Here is a 22,544-nt window from a genome sequence, read left to right as displayed (position 1 = left end):
TCAAAGTTGCTTTCAGTGTCAACTCTCTGAATGTTATTGCTGTATCAGAGGATATGTTTGTGTAATGGAATTCCCAGAAATACTTTCTGACATGAGTGCCTCCTGTGATGCAAAATGTGACTGATGATGATTCTGTTCAAAATGCCTATTAATAAGCTGAGAGTTCCGGGGGGTTGATAACATTTAACAGGTTTGTCCTTGCTAGGAATTTATTTCATAATCTATTTTTCTTTGACTGCTTTTCTAATGTTACCTTTTGAGAACTGTAAAGTTGAACAGGTCTGTCTTTGAGCTGATACAAGAAATCTCCTCAAAAGGTACCAAGACACTACATCTTGTAGAAAAAGTGTACTCTTCTTTTAATGACCTCTTGTGAAATTATTTTGTAAGGTTTACGTATTTGTGCTTAATACACCATACAAAATGTATTAATCTGTGTGCTCGTTCTGACTTGACATTTGTGCATGAATAAAAACTGACTCAGTTGCTTTGCCTGCTCACGACTATCATATATCATACTTGCCATATTTCATTTACGACATATGCTTCTTAAAATCATTTCATGAAAAGTTTTACTTTAATTTTTACCAGACAAAAGGAATATTGCATGAGAAACAAATGCATATGTTCCTTTCTTTCTTTTTTCTTTTTTTTTTTAGTATTGACTCAGAAAAGCTCTTGCTCTTATTGGCTTTGTGAGTGTGAAGCATATCCGAATTGTGCATGGAAGATATAGATTTGAATTTTCTCCAGTTGCTTCACAGTTTGCACATCAATTGCCTGTCACTTAAAGGAATTTTGGTTTCTGCATGAAATAGTTCTGAAGTGGTTTTAAAAAATATTTTAGCTATATAATGTCATTTTACGCAAGTTTATATTTTTGTGTAGGATCAAATCTGAACAGAACAACAATAGAAATTATTAAACAGATAATTCTAATAGTTGCACAAAGCAGAGACATACCTAAACAGGCAAAATAAAGCTGATATGAGTATTTCAGAAGTCGCACATCAGAAAGTCAATAGGAAGTAAGAGAAGAAATTTTGATGTGGCTTTATTTTTACCTTATGGATTCCTTTTTTGTGTTTTCTGTTTTCCATTGTTTGCAGATTTGGTTGCTATGTGCTTTCTGTCTTTCATTTCATGTTGCTTTTTGGTTTGGACCAGTTATCAGCATATGGCTAGTTCCTAATTTTTTTCTTTCCTTTTTTAAATCTTCTTTTGCCTCTTTCATCCCAATTCATGCAAACAATTGTACTTGCTTTTTGTAATATTACAACGTTTACTGACCAATTTTCTTCTCTGGTCTCTCTGTTTTTCAACCATTTTTGTTGATTTTTATGTTTGATTTTAATTTAACAATTTAAGAAACAGTTGAACGGAGTGCAGGAGCAACAAGATCCCTACCTGCTACTTACTCATACAAGCCATTCTTTTCAACACGGCCATATCAGTCATGGACAACAGCTCCAATTACAGTGCCTGGGCAAACCAAATCAGGCTTCACTTCCTTATCAAGCTCTTCCTCTAACACTCCTACAGCTTCCCCATTAAAATCAATATGGTCTGTTTCTTCTACTTCTCCGATCAAATCCACTTTAGGAGCTTCTACCACATCTTCAGTTAAATCTGTTAGTGATGTAGCATCTCCAATTAGATCGTTTCGGACAATCTCTTCGCCAATAAAAACTGTGGTCTCGCAGCCTCCCTACAACATGCAGGTTACTTCAGGCTCTTTCGTCAGAGCTCCTGCAGTCACAGAAGCTGCCAGTCTCAAAGGGCTGGCCTCCACTACCACATTCCCCTCTCGGACATCTCCAGTGACTACAGCAGGATCTCTCTTGGAGAGATCATCCATAACCATGACGCCTCCAGCATCCCCCAAATCCAACATTAGCATGTACTCTTCGAGCTTGCCGCTTAAGTCGGTCATCACATCAGCATCTTCACTTTTATCGTCCCCTCTAAAGTCAGTGGTGTCACCTGCTAAGTCAGCAGTTGATGCTGTTTCATCCACTAAAGTTATGATGGCCTCGTCTCTCTCGTCGCCAGCAAAACATGTAGCTGGGCACACAGATGTACCATTGCTCAATGGGTCTGTGTCACCTCTGAAATACCCATCTTCTGCCAACTTGATAAATGGATCCAAAGCTGCAGGTGTTTTTCAAGACAAGATCTCTGCAGCTGCACATTCTGCAACTTGTGCCGCTAACGCAGTTGCTGACACGGCTGAGAGAGTGTTTTCAACAGCTACAACAATGTCATTTTCTCCACTCAGGTCATTTGTGTCTTCAGCACCATCAGCTTTCCAGTCCATGAGAACTCCTCCTGCAGGTGCTTTGTACACAGCCCTTGGGTCAATATCTGCAACTACCTCATCAGTAACTTCATCAACAATAACAGTGCCGGTATATTCTGTAGTCAATGTTTTGTCTGAACCAGCATTAAAGAAGCTCCCAGAGTCGTCTTCACTTACAAAATCAGCCGCTGCATTACTGTCACCTATTAAAACATTGACTACAGAGGCACGCACGCAGCCTACCTTTACTCGAACTTCATCTCCAATAAAATCATCCTTGTTTTTAGCACCCTCTGCTCTCAAATTGTCCACACCATCTTCCTTATCCTCCAGTCAGGAGATACTGAAAGATGTTGCCGAAATGAAAGAGGATCTGATAAGAATGACGGCAATATTGCAGACAGATGTCGCAGAGGACAAGCCGTTCCAACCTGACATACCAAGAGAGGGTAGAATTGATGATGAAGAGCCCTTTAAAATTGTTGAGAAAGTAAAAGAGGACTTAGTAAAAGTTAGTGAGATTCTGAAAAAGGATGTGTGTTTAGAAAGTAAAGGGTCGGCTAAAGTACCCAAAAGTGATCAAGGACACCTGTCTGAGGATGACTGGGTAGAGTTCAGTACAGAGGAGATTGATGAAGCGAGACAGCAAGCTTTGACAAGCCCTCCTATACCTGTTCCAGAGAAGGTCCAAATTAAAACTAAAACCATGTCGGAAAAGGATTATAGCTTGTCAAAAGTTATTGATTACTTAGCAAATGATATCGGTAGCAGTTCATTAACAAACATAAAGTACAAGTTTGAAGAGGGGAAAAAAGAAGGTGAAGAGAGACAAAAGCGCATTTTAAAACCAGCCATCGCTTTGCAGGAACATAAACTTAAAATGCCTCCAGCCTCCATGAGGCCTTCAACGTCGGAAAAGGAGTTATGTAAAATTGCAGACTCCTTTTTTGGAACAGACACTATTTTAGAGTCTCCAGATGACTTTTCCCAACATGATCAAGATAAAAGTCCCTTGTCTGACAGTGGCTTTGAAACGAGGAGTGAAAAGACACCCTCTGCCCCACAAAGTGCTGAAAGCACAGGACCAAAACCACTTTTCCACGATGTGCCCATCCCTCCCGTCATTACAGAAACAAGAACTGAAGTAGTTCATGTCATCCGCAGCTATGAACCATCTTCGGAAGATATTCCAGAGCAGAAGGCAGAGGAGCTACCAGCCTCAAAGCCTTCCCCTACATTTACGGAGCTGGAGCAAAAACCTTCTGGGTCCATTAAAGAGAAGGTTAAAGCTTTTCAAATGAAAGCCACTGGCAGTGAGGAAGACGACCATAAGTGCGTCCTTAGTAAAGGTGTCCGAGTAAAAGAAGAAACTCATATCACTACAACAACGAGGATGGTTTATCATAAACCTCCATGCACAGAAAGTACCTCTGAAAGAATTGAGGAAACAATGTCTGTTCATGACATAATGAAAGCCTTTCAGTCTGGACGTGACCCTTCCAAAGAACTGGCAGGTCTGTTTGAACATAAATCATCAGTAACGTCCGATGTAAGCAAGTCTGCTGAAACTTCACCACAACATGCAGAGAAGGACAGCAAAATGAAACCCAAACTGGAGCGAATAATAGAGGTCCATATTGAACAAGGTAATCAGGCTGAACCTACTGAAGTCATTATTAGAGAAACAAAAAAGCATCCAGAAAAAGAAATGTATGTATATCAGAAAGACTTACCTCGGGGAGATATTAACTTAAAAGAGTTGGAAAAACATGATGCTTTTCCTTGTTCAGATGAACAAGGTCAGCAAGAAGAAGAGGAGCTTACGGCCGAAGAGTCACTTCCTTCTTATCTGGAATCCTCTAGAGTTAACACTCCCGTGTCCCAGGAAGAAGACAGTCGCCCTAGTTCTGCTCAACTCATGTCTGATGACTCTTACAAAACACTGAAGCTTTTGAGTCAGCACTCAATAGAATACCATGATGATGAGTTGTCAGAACTAAGAGGGGAGTCTTACAGGTTTGCTGAGAAAATGCTTCTTTCAGAAAAGATAGATGTGTCTCATTCTGATACTGAGGAGTCAGTTACTGACCATGCTCTACCCCTTAGTGCAGAGTTACAGGGGACTGATAAACGATGCAGAGAAAAAGTAGCTACTGCCCCCAGAAAAGAGATTCTCTCCAAAATCTATAAAGATGTATCTGAAAACGGTGTAGGTAAAATGTCTAAGGAGGATCATTATGATAAAGTGACAGTGTTACACTACACTGGAGATGTTAGTAGTCACAAACATGCAATGTGGATGCGCTTTACTGAGGACAGATTAGACAGAGGTAGAGAAAAGTTGATATATGAAGACAGGGTGGACAGGACTGTTAAAGAGGCAGAAGAAAAACTGACTGAAGTATCCCAGTTTTTTCGGGATAAAACAGAGAAGTTGAATGATGAGCTACAGTCTCCAGAGAAAAAGCAGCATAAAAAAAATGGCAAGGAAATACATTCTAGCCAGAGCTCTGCCAGCAGCAGCCCTGAGAAAGTTCTGCTCTCTGAATTGCCATCATCTGGGGATGAATGGAGTAAGGTGAAGCAGTATGCACATGATGGGAAGTGCTTTCCCAAGGTGGATGAAAGAAAAGCATCCAGTTTGCCCAGCAGTCCTGAAAAAAGGATATATGTGCAACCTGCAGAGGACTCTAAACGAACTATGGAACACAAAGGAAGTGCTCAGCAGACTGGAGTGCCTGAGACTGGGTTTCAGCTGAAGCAATCAAAGCTCAGCTCCATTAGGCTTAAATTTGAACAAGGTATAACTCCCAGAAGTAAGGATGTAACTCAAGAAGAAAAAAGGCTGGATGGTCAGTCCAAAATTCCAGTAAAAAAATTGCAAGAAAGTAAGTTACCAGTGTATCAGTCCTATTCAAGAGAGAAGCATGCAAAGCAAATAGAGGTCATTGATGGGAGTACAGCTTTGCAGAAAGAGGTGAAAATACAGGAAGACCTTGTTCCAGGTAAAGGGAAAGCTGTGGAAGACTCTCGTGCTTCAGACACACAAAGAACTGAGATGAGGAAAGGAGTGCCAGAATGCTTTTCAGAACCAAGGGCAAAAGACCTGGTGTATGGCTCAGACTCAACAACGAAGGGACACTGGGACAAAAAAATCTATAGGACATGGGAAAGTCCTGGAACTTCTAACCATAAAACACAGAAGGAAAAGCTTTCACATGTGCTGGTTCCAGATACAGTAAAAGAAAACCATGTTGATCATGTTGAATCTAAAACTGACCAAAAAAGTGAATTTATCACTGTGACAGAGCACAAAGTGGCCTCAAATGGAATCCATTCAGAAGAAGTGAAGGAACTGACTGTAAAATCCCCCTCAAAAAGGGTTTTATACAGAGAATTTGTTGTCAGGGATGGGGAACGTAATGGTGAAGTGGCTGATAAAATATCCAAAAGGAAAGAAGAAATTGCTGTGTCCCATATTCCAGTCAGAATTGTTGAGGAGAAGAGAGCCATGCTTGATGGTGTCTATGAACTTTCAGCTAAAGTATCCCAATCAGCTGTGATTCAGGAGAAAGTTGAAAGACAGATTGATTATGTGGAAGATGAAAAAATAAAGCATTCAGAAGTCAGAAAAGTTACCAAGCAGCAGAGCTCAATAGGTCTAAGTCCTCCTGCTGAGGAAACAGAGCTATCCCCTAGCAAATCACCAGATTCTTTAGAATGTAGCCCAGGAAAGGAATTTCCTTCAAGTGACATAGTTGACCCCAGTGCTAGTGATTACTTGAATAAAGTTGCACCACTAGTAAGCACTGAGGGAGTAAAAGAAATTAAGACCTTACCTGTTTATGTCAGTTTTGTTCAAGTAGGAAAGCAATATGAGAAAGAGGTGCAACAAGGAAGTATTAAAAAAATTGTCAGTCAGGAAAGTAAGACAGTACAAGAGACAAGGGGGACATTTTACACAGCTAGGCAGCAAAAACAACCTCCTTCTCCACAAGGTAGTCCAGAAGATGACACGCTAGAACAAGTGTCCTTTATAGACAGCTCTGGTAAAAGCCCTTTAACACCAGAAACACCGAGTTCAGAGGAAGTGAGTTATGAGTTTACATCTAAAACACCTGACTCACTAATAGCTTATATCCCAGGCAAGCCCAGCCCTATACCTGAGGTGTCTGAGGAGTCAGAGGAGGAAGCAGAGGCTAAGTCAACATCTGTGAAACAGGCAGAGGTTGAGGAACCACAGATTGACAAAACATTACCTAATCTTATAAATAAGGACTCTAACAAAAGACCCAAAGGTAACAGAGTTGCCTATATTGAATTCCCTCCTCCTCCACCACTGGATGCAGATCAAGGCGAATCAGAAAAGAAGACTCATTATTCCACTGAGAGTGAAATGGAGATGACTGAAGTGAATTTGCAAGATGAACATGACAAGTGCCAACTGGCTGAACCTGTCATCAGAGTACAGCCACCTTCTCCTGTACCACCGGGAGCGGATGTCAGTGACTCCAGTGATGATGAATCCCTCTATCAACCTGTTCCGCTTAAAAAGTATACGTTCAAACTGAAAGAGCTGGAAGATGACCAGAAAGAAACCTCAAAACCCAAAGCCCCTGAAAAGATTGAGAAACAGAAAGAGTTAGGACATCCCACTTCTGGGAAACCCAATGAGTTTGACACTGGGCTTGATTCACCCCAGAATGATGTAGTGCAAAATGGGAGTAACAATGACCAGTCTGTCACAGAGTGTTCCATAGCAACCACTGCAGAATTCTCCCATGATACCGATGCGACAGAGATTGACTCTCTTGACGGTTATGATTTGCAAGATGAAGATGATGGTTTAACTGAGAGTGATTCTAAACTTGCAGGTCCGGCAGTTGAAACCAAAAAGGACGTATGGACTACAGAAGGCATTCTAAAGCAGACTGATCGCTGCTTTAGCCAGAGTAAGCTTGAAGTCATTGAGGAGGAAGGCAAGGTAGGCCCTGAAGAAGACAAGACACCTTCAAAAGGTCCATCTTCTGACAAAGCTGGAGATAAGAGCGATAAGAAGTCAGGGGCACAGTTTTTCTCTTTGGAAGGCAGACACCCTGACAGGACTGTATTTCCCGACTCGTATTTCAGTTACAAAGTAGACGAAGAATTCGCAACACCTTTCAAAACTGTGGCCACCAAGAGTCTAGATTTTGACCCGTGGTCGAATAACCGAGGTGACGATGAAGTGTTTGAGACTAAATCAAGGGATGATGAGGCTAAGCCATTTGGTCTGGCAGTGGAAGACAGATCTCAAGCAACAACACCTGACACAACACCAGCCAGAACTCCAACAGATGAGAGTACGCCAACTAGCGAGCCCAACCCCTTCCCATTTCATGAGGGGAAGATGTTTGAGATGACTCGCAGTGGTGCAATTGACATGAGCAAGAGGGATTTTGTTGAAGAAAGACTCCAATTTTTTCAGATTGGTGAGCATACTTCTGAAGGGAAGTCAGGGGACAAGGGGGAAGGGGATAAAAGTACAGTCACTGCCATCACACAGCCACAGGCAGGGGACAGCACTGTAGAAACAAACCTAGAGAGACCAGTAGAAACAACAGCAGTTGAAAATAAGCCCGGCATCCAGGCCAGTGGAGATTGCATGGAGCAAACACTTGGTAGTAACTCACTGGAGAAATCATCGGCAGCAGTAAACGCTTCCAAAGTTGATCCCAAATTGCGCACACCAATTAAAATGGGAATTTCTGCTTCCACCATGACTCTGAAGAAAGATGGCCCTGGCGAAGTGACAGATAAGATAGAAGCTGTGATGCCAAGTGGTGAGGGATTAGAAAATGAAACTGTAGCAGTGATTGCGAGTTCAGCTTCTAGCCAGACGAGCTGTAGGCAAACAGAAAACACTGATTTTCCAAAAGATAATTTTAATAACAACAACAATTTGGATTCATCTGCTGTCCCTACAGATGATATTACCTGTAATGTAGTGCTAAAAGAACATTTGGAACCGAAATGTTCCCTCCAGAAAGCTAATCAAGCGAAAAGCACTTCAGGAAAAGGTACAGGGACAACACAAGGACACAGAGTAAGAGATAAGCAAAAACCCCACGGAGAGCAGCAGAAGTCAACAGAATTGGTAGGAGCTAGAGGAAAATCAAAGCTTCCTGTAAAGGCCAGCTCAGTAAAACAAGTCTTTTCCCAAAATAATCTCCAAAGCAATACAGGGAGTAAAGTGAAAGAGGCTAGTAAGCCTGACAGAGCAAAACAAAATAATTCTTCTCCCTGTCTAGAAGCAAGGTCTAGGATTCCTGTAAAAAACACACATAGGAATAATCTAGCTAGAAGAACTCCAGCCCTGCCAAAACAAGAGCAGGTAGAGAAAGAAAAACCAAAACAACTTCCTTCTAAATTACCAGTAAAGGTAAGATCTACCTCCGTCACCATGACAACAGTTAAAGTAAAGAAAAATCAGCTTAGGGAGGTATGTAAACATTCTATTGAATATTTTAAGGGAATTAGTGGTGAGACATTAAAGCTTGTGGATCGTCTTTCTGATGAAGAGAAAAAGATGCAGTCAGAGGTCTCTGATGATGAAGAAGACAGTACATCAAGGAACACATCTTTATCAGAAGCTACTCAAGTTTACCTGCCTTCCATTACACCGAAGTCTGCTAGAGACATGAGAACAGAGGCAGCATCTATAAAATCAAAGATTGAAAAGGCCGACAGTGAGAGGAGGAGGAGTAAGAGGACTGGTGAGAATGAAGGCAGTCAGGTTTCTGGAGCTCTCATGGCTCACCTCGTGGAGATCAAGCCTAGTTTGTAAAACTTTCAACTTGTTGATCCTAGTGCATGAACTGTTGTGATTGCCTGTGGAGTGACTTAACTGTAGTTTTCATTCTGTCATTGTCATCTGTATGTGCTGTCTTATTCTCTTTTTTCTTCCTTCGAACAAATTCTGTACTGTAGAAAGCTAGTGAAGCATGCCAAAGACATTCATGTACTCAGAAATTGGTGTAACTCAGAAATTGAAAGATGTCTTTTGTGACAGTATATTTGTTCTGTCAAAGTAGAGAAAATAGACAATAATCTGGCCTTGGTGGTTTTCACCAGTAATTGAACAACTTGTCTACAGTCTAACAGCTAGATTGTCAGCATGTTTGGTTTCATTACACGACATCATGTAGTTTTACATTTTGGCTTTACACAGGTGAAAATCTAAAAGCTGTGAAAAAATTTTGTTTTGTAGGTTATTAGGTCACACAACCATTCTAGTAAACAATATAAGCACTGTCAACTTAGTCAATTAAAGCTATTATTTATAATAAACTATTATCCGGTATTGTGGTTTTCTGTGCAAAACCTTTTTAATTGAGAAATTGTAAATCACAGGTCCACAGAGTCCATGTGAACGGACAGATATAAGGATGGCAATTGTAGCTGATCACCTAGGACTTAGCTGGACAGGTAAGTTTTTCTGCTTTAATATTGAAATCAGGCTTTGCTATTGTATTTTTAGGTATTCTTTTACCAAAAGATGCAGCAAGACTGCATCGGGCTCTCTCAAATTCACAGCCAGACCTGCTACCCAAAACGCGCAATGTATTGCTGGGCAAAGATGCCTAATAGGAAATTATTCCTTGAGCTTTCAATAAATCAAAAAGAAACTCAGAGAAAATAGCTAAATGGTTTTCCTGGCAGGATATTTTCCCAGGGAGCTGAGAGGCTCTACCAGCCTGGGCTCAGGGCTGCCTTTGAGGTATTTCCTGTCTCTGGGTGGCAGTTTTCCCCAAGCCCTGGTTGCAGGGAGCCCAGCAACCAGGCAAGTCGCTGCTGGAGGCTCTGCCCACCTGTAGCCCCCTATGTTGGTGAGCAGAGCTGCCCTTCCTGGGCTCACAGCTGCAGCAGCCAGCTCTGCCAGGGCTCAGGTGACGACAGCACCAGTGCTGAGCTGCACAGGGTGCTCCCAGGGGAGTAACAATCAGGGGAAATTAACAGAGTTTATAAATTAGCAGTGGTGAGGCAACCTCCAGGGAGGGCTTTTTCATCACGTTTAAGTGGCTTACTGAGTAGAAGTGTGATAATCGCTCCTAGAGATGATTGAAATTCAAAATGATGCCTTAGGAAATTAAAGTGTGGGGATATAATGTGGCCATGTTCATTGTTATCTGTAAAGTTTGTGTCAGGCGGTTTTGTTGATGTCTCTGTGACCTATGGAAGTTAGTATTTTTAAGCTTGACAAGACAATTGAGGGATTTGTGTTTTCTTTGGTGGTTTTGGGTTTGTTTTCTTTTCTCGCTTGCTTTTTTTGTCTTTATAGAACTGGCAAGAGAACTGAATTTTTCTGTGGATGAAATAAATCAAATCCGAGTAGAAAACCCAAATTCTCTTATTGCTCAAAGCTTCATGTTATTAAAAAAATGGGTTACCAGAGATGGGAAAAATGCTACAAGTAAGTTCAAGTAGTTACTTTTATTGTTTAGAAGTTATAGCCCATTTCATCTGTTGCCAAGTTGAAGAAAAAATTATGAATGTCCTTCACAAACCATCAATGAAAAAAGAAGTTTCAGTTACATTTTTACCAGGAGTCAGAAATATGTCATTTTTATTCACTATATATGCAGAAGGAAATGATCTGTTCTCCACATCCTTAATTGATGGGACAGGTAATGAACTAAAGAAAATAAGAGGCAAAACTTTCCAATAGCAAGGAATGTGGAACATGGAAATGACTGCCTGGAAATTTAGGTAGTCTTACAGTATTGCAGGTCATAGCAAAAGACTAAACTTCTTCCTATGAGGAGTGATGGGGACACTGAATCTGTGCTGGTGATTCTGGGTTTATCTGTACATTTCACTCGAATTGCTCAAACTAAAAGAGAGGGGTTGATTTTTGTGTGGTGTTAATGGTGTTTGTTACCCTCCTCTGATCCACAAACTCCTACACACCATTTGAGTCTCCTTTGATCTCTTCCACTGTATAAGTGATTTCCAGTATTACTGTGTTCTCACAACAGGATTATTGTAAATGAGATTTCATTATGTACTGCAGGAATACCCTTATATGCATTATTACCTACATGACTGCCTATTCTGCCTCAAAACAGAATGGTAAAAGGATTTTTACACTCCCTTTACACTCCAGTAAAAGGATATTTTGTATCAGTAGTAAGTAAATATGTTCTTTAAGAACTATCTGACCTTATTTTTTGTGCCTTTTGTGTTGTAATAGAATTATACTTGGAGAAAGTGTAGACTCTTAATAGATGTGTATCTTGAATAAGTAGGCAGCTCAGACAAATGCTGGGGTTTGCTAGAACCAAAGGCATTGGGACATGCCAGCAATTTGTAAGTAATACGATGTGAATGTAATTGAGAAAAATGATCACACAGTTCTGCAATGCTGAACCTTTTTCTGATGTGGTTGGTTTTTGTTTTTTCTTTTCAGCTGATGCCTTAACTTCTGTATTGACAAAAATTAATCGAATAGATATCGTGACCCTGTTGGAAGGACCAATATTTGATTATGGAAATATTTCAGGCACCAGAAGTTTTGCAGATGAAAATAACGTATTTCATGATCCCATTGATGGTAATTGAATTCTGTAGTCATATTTAATTCAGTGACATGTCCAATAATACAATAATGTTGTATAAACTAGACTTTAAAGAAAGATTGTAAGTTCTACAGGAGCAATAATTTAAAATGTGTAAAGGGGTTTTCTTCTCCTAAAGCATGATGTAATAGAATCATAGAATATCCTCAGCTGGAAGGGACCTATGAAGATCATCGAGTCCAGCTCCTGGCCCTGCACAGGACAGCCCCAGGAATGTGCCTGAGAGCATTGTCCAAACACATCTTGAACTCTGGCAGGCTTGGTGCTGTGACCACTTCTCTGTTCCAGTGCCTGACCACCCTCTGGGTGAAAAACTTCTTCCCAATATCCAGCCTAAACCTCCCCTGACATAGCTTCCTGCTGACTCGTGTTCAGCTTCCCATCGACTGGGGCTCCCAGTCTCTCAAGCCCCAGCCTGTACACACAGCCAGGGTTGCCCCATGCCAGGTGCAGAACCCAGCACTTGTCTTTGTTAAACTTGTATGGCTGGTGATTGCCCAGCCCTCCCTGCCTTGGAGGTGTCCACAGCTGCTCCCAATTTCCTATCATCAGCAAAACTTCCTTAGTACATCTTCAAGTCCTGCATCCAAGTCATTTATGGGGATATACAGCTTGCACATTAATAAATAATAAGTGCAGAGTCACACAAATGTGTGCCTGGGTAAACACTGGCTCCCACCAGCCTCAGTGTCACTTGACAAGACCAAGCTTTTCTCCTGCAACAGTTGTCCTTTGAGGCTTGCCCATGTCTATTTTTTATGTACTTGGTATTTAATGCTTGACAATTTACCTGGAAATATGTATATTCTTTGACTTCTTGTCTAGATATGGAGTAGTAAAAATTCTTAAAGGAAAAAAAAGGAAGAACAAGGGGAAAAACATGCATAGTATTCGCATGGAACAAATTAATGTGCAATTTACTACCAAGCCTCTTTTGAGACTTGTGAACATCGATTGCTTTATGGTTTTCACTTGGACCATTTCTCCAATGGCAGTAGAAAAATAAGAAAATTGTTTTTTAGTGCATGAGTGAATATCTTTTTCAGTCTACTAATGGGCAAAGTTGTGTAATAATTTCCTCTTGGAAGCTGTATCAACTGAAATCAGAACTGTGCAGGTTAAATTTGTGTCAGATTAAAAGCAAAAACGAAATTCTCCTGTAAAACAAAATTTCCACGAAAGTGCTTATTATTTATCAGTATATTGAAGATGCTAAATGTTGACTTTTGTTTCAAATGTTAGATAACAGGCACTGGATTTTTACTTTGATTTTATTTGCTTGTGTTATAAATAGCTCCTTAAATAAGATTTTTTTTTTTTTTTTGGTAAGTAGCATTTGTTTTGGTTTTTGTAATTGGTTCAATTATGTTTTGGCTTTCTCTGTATTTTAATAAGCTTTTTTTTTTTTTCTTCAGAGCATATGAGCTCATTGTACCTCCATTATTGAGCAGCATTGCTGGTCATTGAATCATTGCACTACAGAAATAGTTTTCTGTTGACATTTTAAGAAAGTTGCTCTTGAAATGTTGCTTGAGCCTTTTAATAGTAGCATCAATGTTTTTATGAAAAAAGCGCTTCTCTGCAGTTGCTTTGTGTCTCTCCTCTTCTCTGAACCTTCCTCAAGCTTCCTTTCCTCACCAAGACCAGACCTCCTTTGCCTTTCTCTCGGCTGGTTCAGGAAACAAAGCCCCAAGCCCTGTTGATGTACCTCCCCTTGCAGGCAGCACACTGTCCAGTTAACCCCATAGCATGTGTTTTTTCCTTTCCTAGGTTGCCCAACCTCATTTGCCAGAATGCGAACTTAAGGTTTTGTTGCCATTTTTTTATGTGTATACTCAGTTTAATCCTTATGTATGTTTTTTTTTTATGTTTTCATCAATTTTTCTTTTCTCTTTATTTGATCAGTGTATCTGATTGTACCAATGTCACCAAGATCACCTCAATCTTCAAGATCACCAAGATCTCCTTACTCACCACAGTCCTCTCACCCGAATAACTTCACTGTACCTGAAATATTCATATAGCTCTCCCTTGTTTGTTCTTTTATCCCTTTGTTAACTTCCTTACTTTAGTTTTTTTATCCTGCTGTATACTTAGATCTACTATCTTTTAGTATCCTCATTAGGATCCATTTCTATTCTTCATTCTTCAACTAGTCCATTCTTGTACTCTGTGGTTAGATTGGAGGTATATGCTAGTAACACTGTATTTCTGGTATTGTGTATTTTTATATAAAAGCATATTAAAAATGTGGACCTGTTTTAGAAAGAATACCACAAAAAAGTGGCTGTCCTATGTTGTGATCTACTGCTGTCTTTAAAATCTGTTCATTAAATTTCCAAATTAAAAAAAAAAAAAAAAAAACTTGGAAATAAAGATTTACACAATATGACTGCAAGAGATTGTCTTGTGTGTAAAGGGACAACCACCCTTGTCCACATTTAATTTATTGCATGCCTATAAGACAATCTGCTATAGCTTGAAAATGTTTTAAATGGCTGCACAAGCAATTGCTGAAAACTTTACAGACTATTAAAAAAATAGTCAGAAGTACTGGCTTCACTGTAATATTCACTGGCAGTACTCATCTTTGTTCCATTTCTTTAGGACAAAGTAACAAAATCTATCAGAACTGCATTGGTTCTTATACACCGGCACCTCCTTGTATGTTTCATACTTTATGTAACCCATTAATCATTTGGCATTTGCTTATTTGTTGCTCCACGTTTCATCCCAGTCAGTCCAAATGTGCTGTCTTCCTTAGGTTATCCCTCCATTCAAGTGGAACTGGAAACTCCCACTGGGTTGCGCTTCGTGCCGCCCACCCCTTTGCACCAGGATGATTTCCTTAGCGACACCTCTAGCCTAGAGTCACCCCTTAGAACTCCCAGTAGACTGAGTGACGTGTTAGTGACCTCCCAGGGACACGTAGATGGTACAGCAGCAGCACCGCCAGTGGTGACTGAAGAGGACACTTCACTGGATGACAGCAAAGTTGATTTCTCAGTGCCTAGCGAAGGAACACCTAAAGGTATTTCCATAGGCGAGAGCCAGTTGGAGGAAGTGGACCTTAAAGATTTTCCACGGTATCTCGGTAATTATGGCGGGATATCCAAAGATGCTAAACAAAGGCAGAGTGAAGAGACTAGTAAAAGAGGAGTGAGGACTGAACAGCCTGAGAGAGAAAAGTCTGGTACTGATGAGGAGATGACGGCAGAAAAGTTTAAGTCTCTGTTTGAGGACATTCGTCTGGAAGAAGGAGCTGAGTCTGAGGAGATGACGGAAGAAAGAGTGTGGTCAATTCTTAAAGGTGTTCAACAAGCAGAACGCGAAATGTCTTCAATTACAGGTTGGCAGCCTGACTCCTCCAGCGTCTCGGAGGCGCCGACGTCGGGACGCAGGATAGGCAGCAGCCTGCTGGATCGCTTGGATGAGAGGTGAGCACCCCTGCGCTGCAGTGGGCGTGTCAGCAGGCTGCCCATGCTGCCTCGGCCACCAGCAGCACTGCTGTTCTCTGCTCTGTGAGAACATGTCTATTTGCTTATATATACATTTAAAAGAAAATCTTGGTTTGGCCTCAGATATATTTGTCTTTTAAAATGTGTATTTATCAGGTTTCATTCTCGATATAGGCATTTGAGAAGTATTTCATATTATCTTTAGCAGGTAATGTTTCATTTCATATTCTTTATCTTGTGTATTTCTATTTCTAATTCATCTCAGTGGTGCACAGATGTAGCTGGAATCAAGAACATTATCTGAAACCACGATACTACATTACTCTTATTTTTGAGCACCTTTATAGTAGTCATCCTTTCCATTTACATCTCTTTGCCGTCCCTCAGATAATTGTTACTTTTCCCATAAGCCAGTTTTTGAATTGTCACTTTTTATAACACTTACTTCAAGCATATTATGTCATGCTAATTTACTAGACTTCTTAAAAGATGAGTTACGAGGCATAAGAAGGTTAGGATGGTGATACCAAACCCGCCTAGTCCTGTGTGTTCTCTCCCAGCAGTGGCTGCAGAGGAAGGAGAGGGGATCTATGCGCTGCACTCTCCCAAGCTCCACTTGTCTTTGGCATAATGACCTGCTGAGAGGGATGCTTTCTGTATATTTATCTTGAGTGCTTTTCTCTTGTACGAGCTTTTCCAGCCAGTCCTTGGACCTCCTTAAGCTTTCCACATTGTCAATATGTGTTGTGCTGTTCAGCCCTCCTGTGCCTGCTGGGCAAGGGGTTCCTGTGATCACTAATTGAAGGAGCCAGGTCTGCAGGAGCTATAAATCAGCACAGAATGATTATCTGCACAGTGATCATTTGTCTGTCAGCACTTTACATCCTCTGCATCTTTGACTCAGGATGTTTTAAGGTTCAAGGTAGCATTAGATACTCTCTCATCAAATCCAGTGAGAATTCGGTCATTGATTTCAGCAAATGCTGTAAAGCACTTGAACTACTACTGATGTGATTCCTGTTGTTAAGCAAGTGTTGTTATTCTGCATTTTATATTGTGTTAAATTAGTAAAATAGATCACTTCTGGAAGTAAAGGGGCTTCCTTAAGAAGATACCAATTTCTAGCTAGATGAATTCACTTTGCTATCTTTTGTAAGAGTTTTGCCAGCAAGCAGCTGGTATATTTTCATATGTCATCATTACACAGTCATAGTTTTTAACATAAAGTGAGAAAAATACAAAGGAAAAGAAAACTGTTTATCAGAAGTGCAGGGGAAACCTCTCCATAGGTAATCTGACACAAAATTCTGGTCAGCTTTTTATGTTTTTGTAACCTTCCTTGCCTTTGGCTCTGCATATTATTGAGACTCTGCAGCATCTAAGGACTTATTTGCAGATTTTTCAAAAGGCAAGACCTATCTGGAGTACAGATATTGTACTTTGGGGGAAAAATAACTGGTAATTGCATGGTACCAGATACTTTCATCACCTCTTTGATTAGAGAGAGGTTTAAAAATAAGTGCCTTGAGGCTTTAGCTCATGATTATACAAGAGAACTGGTAGGTTTTCTGGTTTTTTTTTTTTCTCTTTTTACTCCCCTCTACCAAGTGGAAGGAGATTAACATAAAACATTTGGCCTTGTTTCCAGTGTCCACCGTATTTTCATTGCTTCTGAAATGATGCCACGATACAGAAGACAAGGTTGTTAAACAGATTGATGTCTGCAAGTGGAATCTAAAGTTTTACTTTTCTCTGTGTGAAATGTATGGGCTCAGACTGGAGGTTCAGTAAAAGGCTTGGTGCTTTGCCCTTCTGCCTGTGATTTAAGCCCTGAACAGCTGTCTATTCCTTTCTTTTTTGCTTGTAGTTCGGACCAATGTCGGGATTCTGTTACCTCATATGTCAAAGGAGAAGGGAAGCCAGAAACAAATGGAAGCCTATCTGAGTCCACATCAGAGGCAAAAACTAAATCCTACATCCAGGAAGCTTTAAATGATGTGGGAAAACACAGTGACAAAGAAGTCCTGAAAACCAAGTCCCAGATCTCAACTGGTACTGATGAGCAAACATTATCATCAACAGCATATCAGAAATCTTTGGAAGAGACCAGCAAGCCAACAACAGAAGGCAGCAAAACATCTGTGCCTGTCAGTGTGAAGAAGATGGGCTGGAGTACTTCTGAGGATGGCAAGCCAAGAACAAGCATCCAAGAGGAGGAGGGAGCAATAATGTCTGAACAGAAGGTACAGTATGTCCTGTAATAATTAACAGTGTGAGGAGTCCCTGTTGCTTGACATATTGGTTGACAATTTTTTTTGTGCGACTTGTAATGTTGTTCATGACAGGGTTAGGGTTTTTTTTTTCTTATCCTTCTTTATGCCTTTTCAGTTTATTACTGAACTGAGAAAAATGGAGTTGAGAAAAATACTGGAAATTTTTGTGTTGTGAATAGAATAGGGTGGAGTCAGGCAGGGGAGCCAAGAAGGGCTGCAAAATGCCCTCCCTGCCTGGCCCTGAGCCCTGGAAGAGGTTAGAGCAGCCTCTGGGAGCTGTTCTGCATCGCTGGGGAACAGCCCCTTCCCTGCCATGGCATACCACCTATGCAAGCAGTGCCAAACAGCTCAGCCGTACTCCATCTGTTTCCACTAAGGTGTTGCCACTGGCTTCCCACTCTTCTGTGACATTGAAGCAAATGATAGGAGCAAAGAAGTATAGGGACCCTTCAGGCTCTGTCTTGCTCTTTTTCTCCAAAACGACCTGCATTTTTTTTCGCTCTGTTAATTTGCAGAAAAAATTATTTTGGGTGATATTTAATCTTCTCCTTATTTTTTTTTTTTTTTCATGGCCTTGCTCATCCCAGTTTTAGAGTCCATCCAGCCAAGACAAATCAAAAGATTTTTAAATGTGTAAAGCATTTTTCCAGGTGGTGGTTCTTTCTCCTTAAAATGCTGCTGAGGGGCTCCCCTCCCTTTCTACCTTGCCTGACTCATGGACCGTTAACTGCAGAACCCAGTTATAAGTTACTTTCCGAAAATAAAGATTTTGCTAGCATTCTCAGTTGCTTCTATTTATTTACCAGAAGCTTAGAAGGAAAGCTGACTCAAAGAATGGCTTGTCCAGTAGCTGTGTGCACCTCACACCCCAGCAGTGGGAGCATCGCCACAGAATAAACCTCAGGGCCAGCAGGGAACCAGGCTGAAAAGGGGAATTGCAGAGTTTCTTCTACATTCCTCTCTCTGTTGAGATTGTCTTTTCTTGGGTATAATGCAGGAGGAGATTTTAACTTTTGGAAGCAAGATTTTTCAGTAGAATTGTTTCTACATGATATAGATTTTTTTTTTATTGTAGCACATTAAAAATGTTGGCTCTGGTGGGCTGCAGTAAATCATTCAGGTTTAAATTAGTTCATTTAAAGCTATTCTTTCAATTACACAACCAAGAATTCTTTTATTAGATGGTAATGTAATCAGTTTCAGCAGTTATGCAGCATATGATTGTTATTATCTTTTTATTAGTTCGTGACACATTAAGATCTTTCTTAATGTTTGCTAATTACTAGAATACTTAAAAAATGCAAAAGCCTTTGCCTTCTTCAAAGGCAGTTAAAGGCAGATGGCAACGTTTCTCAGTGTTTGTAGATTTTGGGGCAGACCTCAGTCTGGTGGTGCCATGCTCTGATTAAATGCAGGAGTGTGGATGCACGCTGTAATGTGCTGAGGGTGTGCTGACATGCTGCACTTCCCCCTCTGCATTCCCAGCAGTGGGAAGAGAAGCTGTCACCCACTTTGTGTGCTCTTTACTGTTGGATATCCCATCTGGATTGAGAAGAATAAGCAAGTGCTTTTCTTAGGTGTGCTCTCTGCACTGCTTTGCTTTAATGGTAAAGGCTGATAATCTTATTTACTAAATAATAAGTCTTTTTATAGGCATGATCTTTGAATAAACTGGTATCAGAAAATAATGTCATTTCAAAATGTGGGTCTCTCATGAAGCATGAATGGGTAAGAAACTAGCATCTATTAGAATGACATGAACTGCTTCTATTGTCTTGTTGATATTTCTTCAGTAATGCATTCTAATCTAATTTGAATTCAATAAGTTTAATTACTAATGCAGTCCACTTCATGGTGAGGCATTTCACGTGCTATCATGAAAACAGAAAGAAAATTCCAACTGCAGTCCTTCTGCAAGGCATTCTTCAGAAGTGCTCCATAAAGAGAAAAGTATGGAAGAAATAGATTTACTTCTGTGGAAAGAAAGTGGGAACAAACTAAAACTACTTGCCAAAGTAAGATATTTTTGTCTGTGACCCATTTGGAAAGAGCCAGGAAGCAATAGTCACCCATCTGCAGGAGAAGGGCTGCAGCAGTGTTTTGGCACAGAGTTTGCACCAAGAGATGAAACTCAGGCTGGTGCTGGTCTGATGCCTGGTGATGTGGATGAAACAAATCCTTGGCCTCATTCCAAATCCACATAAACATTTACAAAAGCATTGCAGTAATGGTGTAGGTCATAAAATTCTCTACAAATGCTCAAGCATCAGATTCCAGTGGTCTTTTTAAATGAGAAGAACACAGCACAGTTGCTCTGTTGTTACAAAGAGGGTGATGTCCAGTACATGGTCAAGGTGACTCTCAGTGCCAGAATTCCATCACAAATAAACCACTTAAAGCTGTTTATTAAAAATAACTCCTCGTCTAAAGCTTTCATGCCCTCTGGAAATCTTCTGCTTTCTTGTTACTTCTTCAGGAGAGGATTGGCTTGTAATTTTTTGTATCTATATTTGACTAGTGCCAGAGGACTGCAGATGAATTCTGTCATCGTGCCCTAAATGCTTTTTGTTATATAGTTCTTTTCTCCTCCACCCACCTATGCCCACTCTTATTTTGCACATAATTTCTGAGAATTGCTTCTTGTTTAGGACGTCTTGGGCCAGATTCAGAAAGAGAAATAGATATGCAGTTCACAATATCTACTATCCATGATTTTAAAATCAGTTTGGGGTTATCATTGAGTAAAACACAGAGAAAATTATCAAATTTCTCTGTTCAGGAAAGGGTTGGTTCAGCTGAATGTCATGGGAAGAGGGTCTGTCACACACAGAGGTGGGAAGCCCTTTGTCCAGCATGTGCACACAGAGCTGCTCAGCCCCAGAGCTGAGCTCCTTGGATTTTGGAGGCGAAAGCACCGGGGCTGGCAGAGGGTGCCAGGACAGAGTAACACCTGTGTGGAGCTGAGATACCTGTCAGGCTGAGACCAGCTCCAGGCTTGCCCATCGAGCTGAGCTCTAACAGCTCCCTTCTTGGAAAAATGCAGAATGATTGTGCTTCACACTGCAGTTTTGCCACTTATAAAAGCAGATAAACACTGAGCAGGAAAGCCATTTACATGGAGAAGTTCTTCAGAAGGCTTTTTTGTAACGTTCTGTGTGGAGGTGCTCCACTGAATCTTTCTGTGTGACTGTCTTCTTTTTTTTTAATTAGGAAATTCACTTCCCATACCTTGTGAATCCATAAACTTGTTTGAAAGAATAATTTTTAGGAGAAAAAAAAAAAAAAGAGCTGTGACAAGGTTTAGGGGGTTTTTTTACATAAAATTTAAAAGAATTACGTAAGGTTTTGAAATTTCACAGGTCAGATGCATTCCAAATAGCATTTTCTTAGACTTGAGAGCTGCTGAGATATTCCATAGCTGGTGTAATTATCAGGTTACAGCATGCCAAGGAGCAAAAAGGCCTCCTCCCATCATGTACTTCAGCAGTGAAACTGCGAGTCATTATGTACATAACAGAGACAGGGGAAACACTGTCCGTGATAACCTCTGTTTTCTTCTCCTAGTCCTGATCAGCATGTTCTGTCTTGCAAACGTGCTGTTCAAATGTACTAAAACTGCATTTATTAGGAATGTAGTGACAGTGACAGTGAGATTGAGAGTGATTCAAGCTCAGGTGAAGAGCAGAGAATTACTACGAGAGTTTACCGACGGCGGTTGATTCTGAAGGTACTTTGTGATTTGCTTTCTTGAGGTGACGTTGGCATGAAAATGGGTTTGGTCTGCTGTGTCAGAATGTCAGTTTTGGCATACTGGAGCCCCTGTGGTAATGTGCTTTCCATGGCCAGTATGGATTTATAACCCAGTGCTAGGTTGCCTTTCCTTGCTTTAACACAGGTTTATGGGTGTCTTCTGTTGGAAAACAACTGTGCTGCATGGAGTGCTGTGTCCTTCACTGCCACTGTTGTGCATGGCATCTTAAAGACTGCAGCTAGATGCAGCATGTTGGTCTCCTGTAGAGCAAATATGAGCTACCAAACAAGATGGGTAACAATATTTCCTTTTTTTTTTTTTTCTTCAAAAATTTCTGTGTTGCAAATAAAACATATGTAGGAATATATGAGTGGGATATAGGAAAGTATGAGGCACGCACTCTGGTTGAAACTTGTGGTCCTAAGTGCTTAATGTGTTCTGGAAAACTTTCTCACTACAGCAGATGATCCTGATTTTAAATCTACTGAAGTTAATAAAGTCCTTGCATTGCCCTCAGTAGACTCTATTTATTATATTTATGTACAGATAGCCTTTACTTACAGCACAATATACTATATATACTGATAACAATGGTATAATCATATAAATAATTGGTTTTGCCCTTATAATATTTTTTGTGGTCATAGTATGACATTATTTTCCTGCAGTATAGAGCATGAGAAAATAAGTCTCTAACATAAACCATTATGTAATTCCTCAGTAACTTACAGGATTTATTAGATTCTTATTAGAAAATCATGTAGCCAAGCCCTGAAAAAATAAAAAAACCAGCAGGGCACCTTAGTGCTATTACAGCACTAGTGCAGTTTGTCTGAGCTGTAATTGTTACTTTAGGAATAAATTGTGACATTTCAATTGCACATATCTATATCTCTGTTGCTTGCATGCTTTGTTGAGAGTAGTCTGCACACCACAAAAGGCACTGCACCTTTTGTGTAATGTGGGTGGCAGATAGGCTGCTCTGCACAGCTGCAAAGAGTCCAAGGTGCAGATGCTTTTGGAAGAGGAAAGGTGAATTCCTTCAGTATTGCCGTCGTGCTTCCATTTGGGACAGGACAGGGATGGCAAAACTGAGCTCAGCAGAAATGAATGTTTTGTCCAATCCCCCATCTCCCCAGGCAGAAC

General features: G+C 40.5%; 1 protein-coding gene across 1 annotated transcript in view; it reads left to right on the top strand.

The window, feature by feature from the left end:
* Window positions 1–22,544, top strand: part of ANK3 (ankyrin 3) — a 306,368-nt gene that overhangs the window by 270,613 nt on the left and 13,211 nt on the right. Inside the window, exons 40-46 of the mRNA XM_053948490.1 lie at window positions 1,369–9,054; window positions 9,692–9,766; window positions 10,620–10,751; window positions 11,748–11,891; window positions 14,681–15,353; window positions 17,242–17,617; window positions 21,276–21,374. Coding sequence (XP_053804465.1) covers window positions 1,369–9,054; window positions 9,692–9,766; window positions 10,620–10,751; window positions 11,748–11,891; window positions 14,681–15,353; window positions 17,242–17,617; window positions 21,276–21,374 — 9,185 coding nt within the window. The remainder of the gene's footprint in view (window positions 1–1,368; window positions 9,055–9,691; window positions 9,767–10,619; window positions 10,752–11,747; window positions 11,892–14,680; window positions 15,354–17,241; window positions 17,618–21,275; window positions 21,375–22,544) is intronic.

The sequence above is a fragment of the Vidua chalybeata genome, chromosome 8, assembly GCF_026979565.1.
Source record: "Vidua chalybeata isolate OUT-0048 chromosome 8, bVidCha1 merged haplotype, whole genome shotgun sequence".
NCBI lineage: Eukaryota > Metazoa > Chordata > Aves > Passeriformes > Viduidae > Vidua > Vidua chalybeata.
This window is presented reverse-complemented; position numbering and strand designations above follow the sequence as displayed.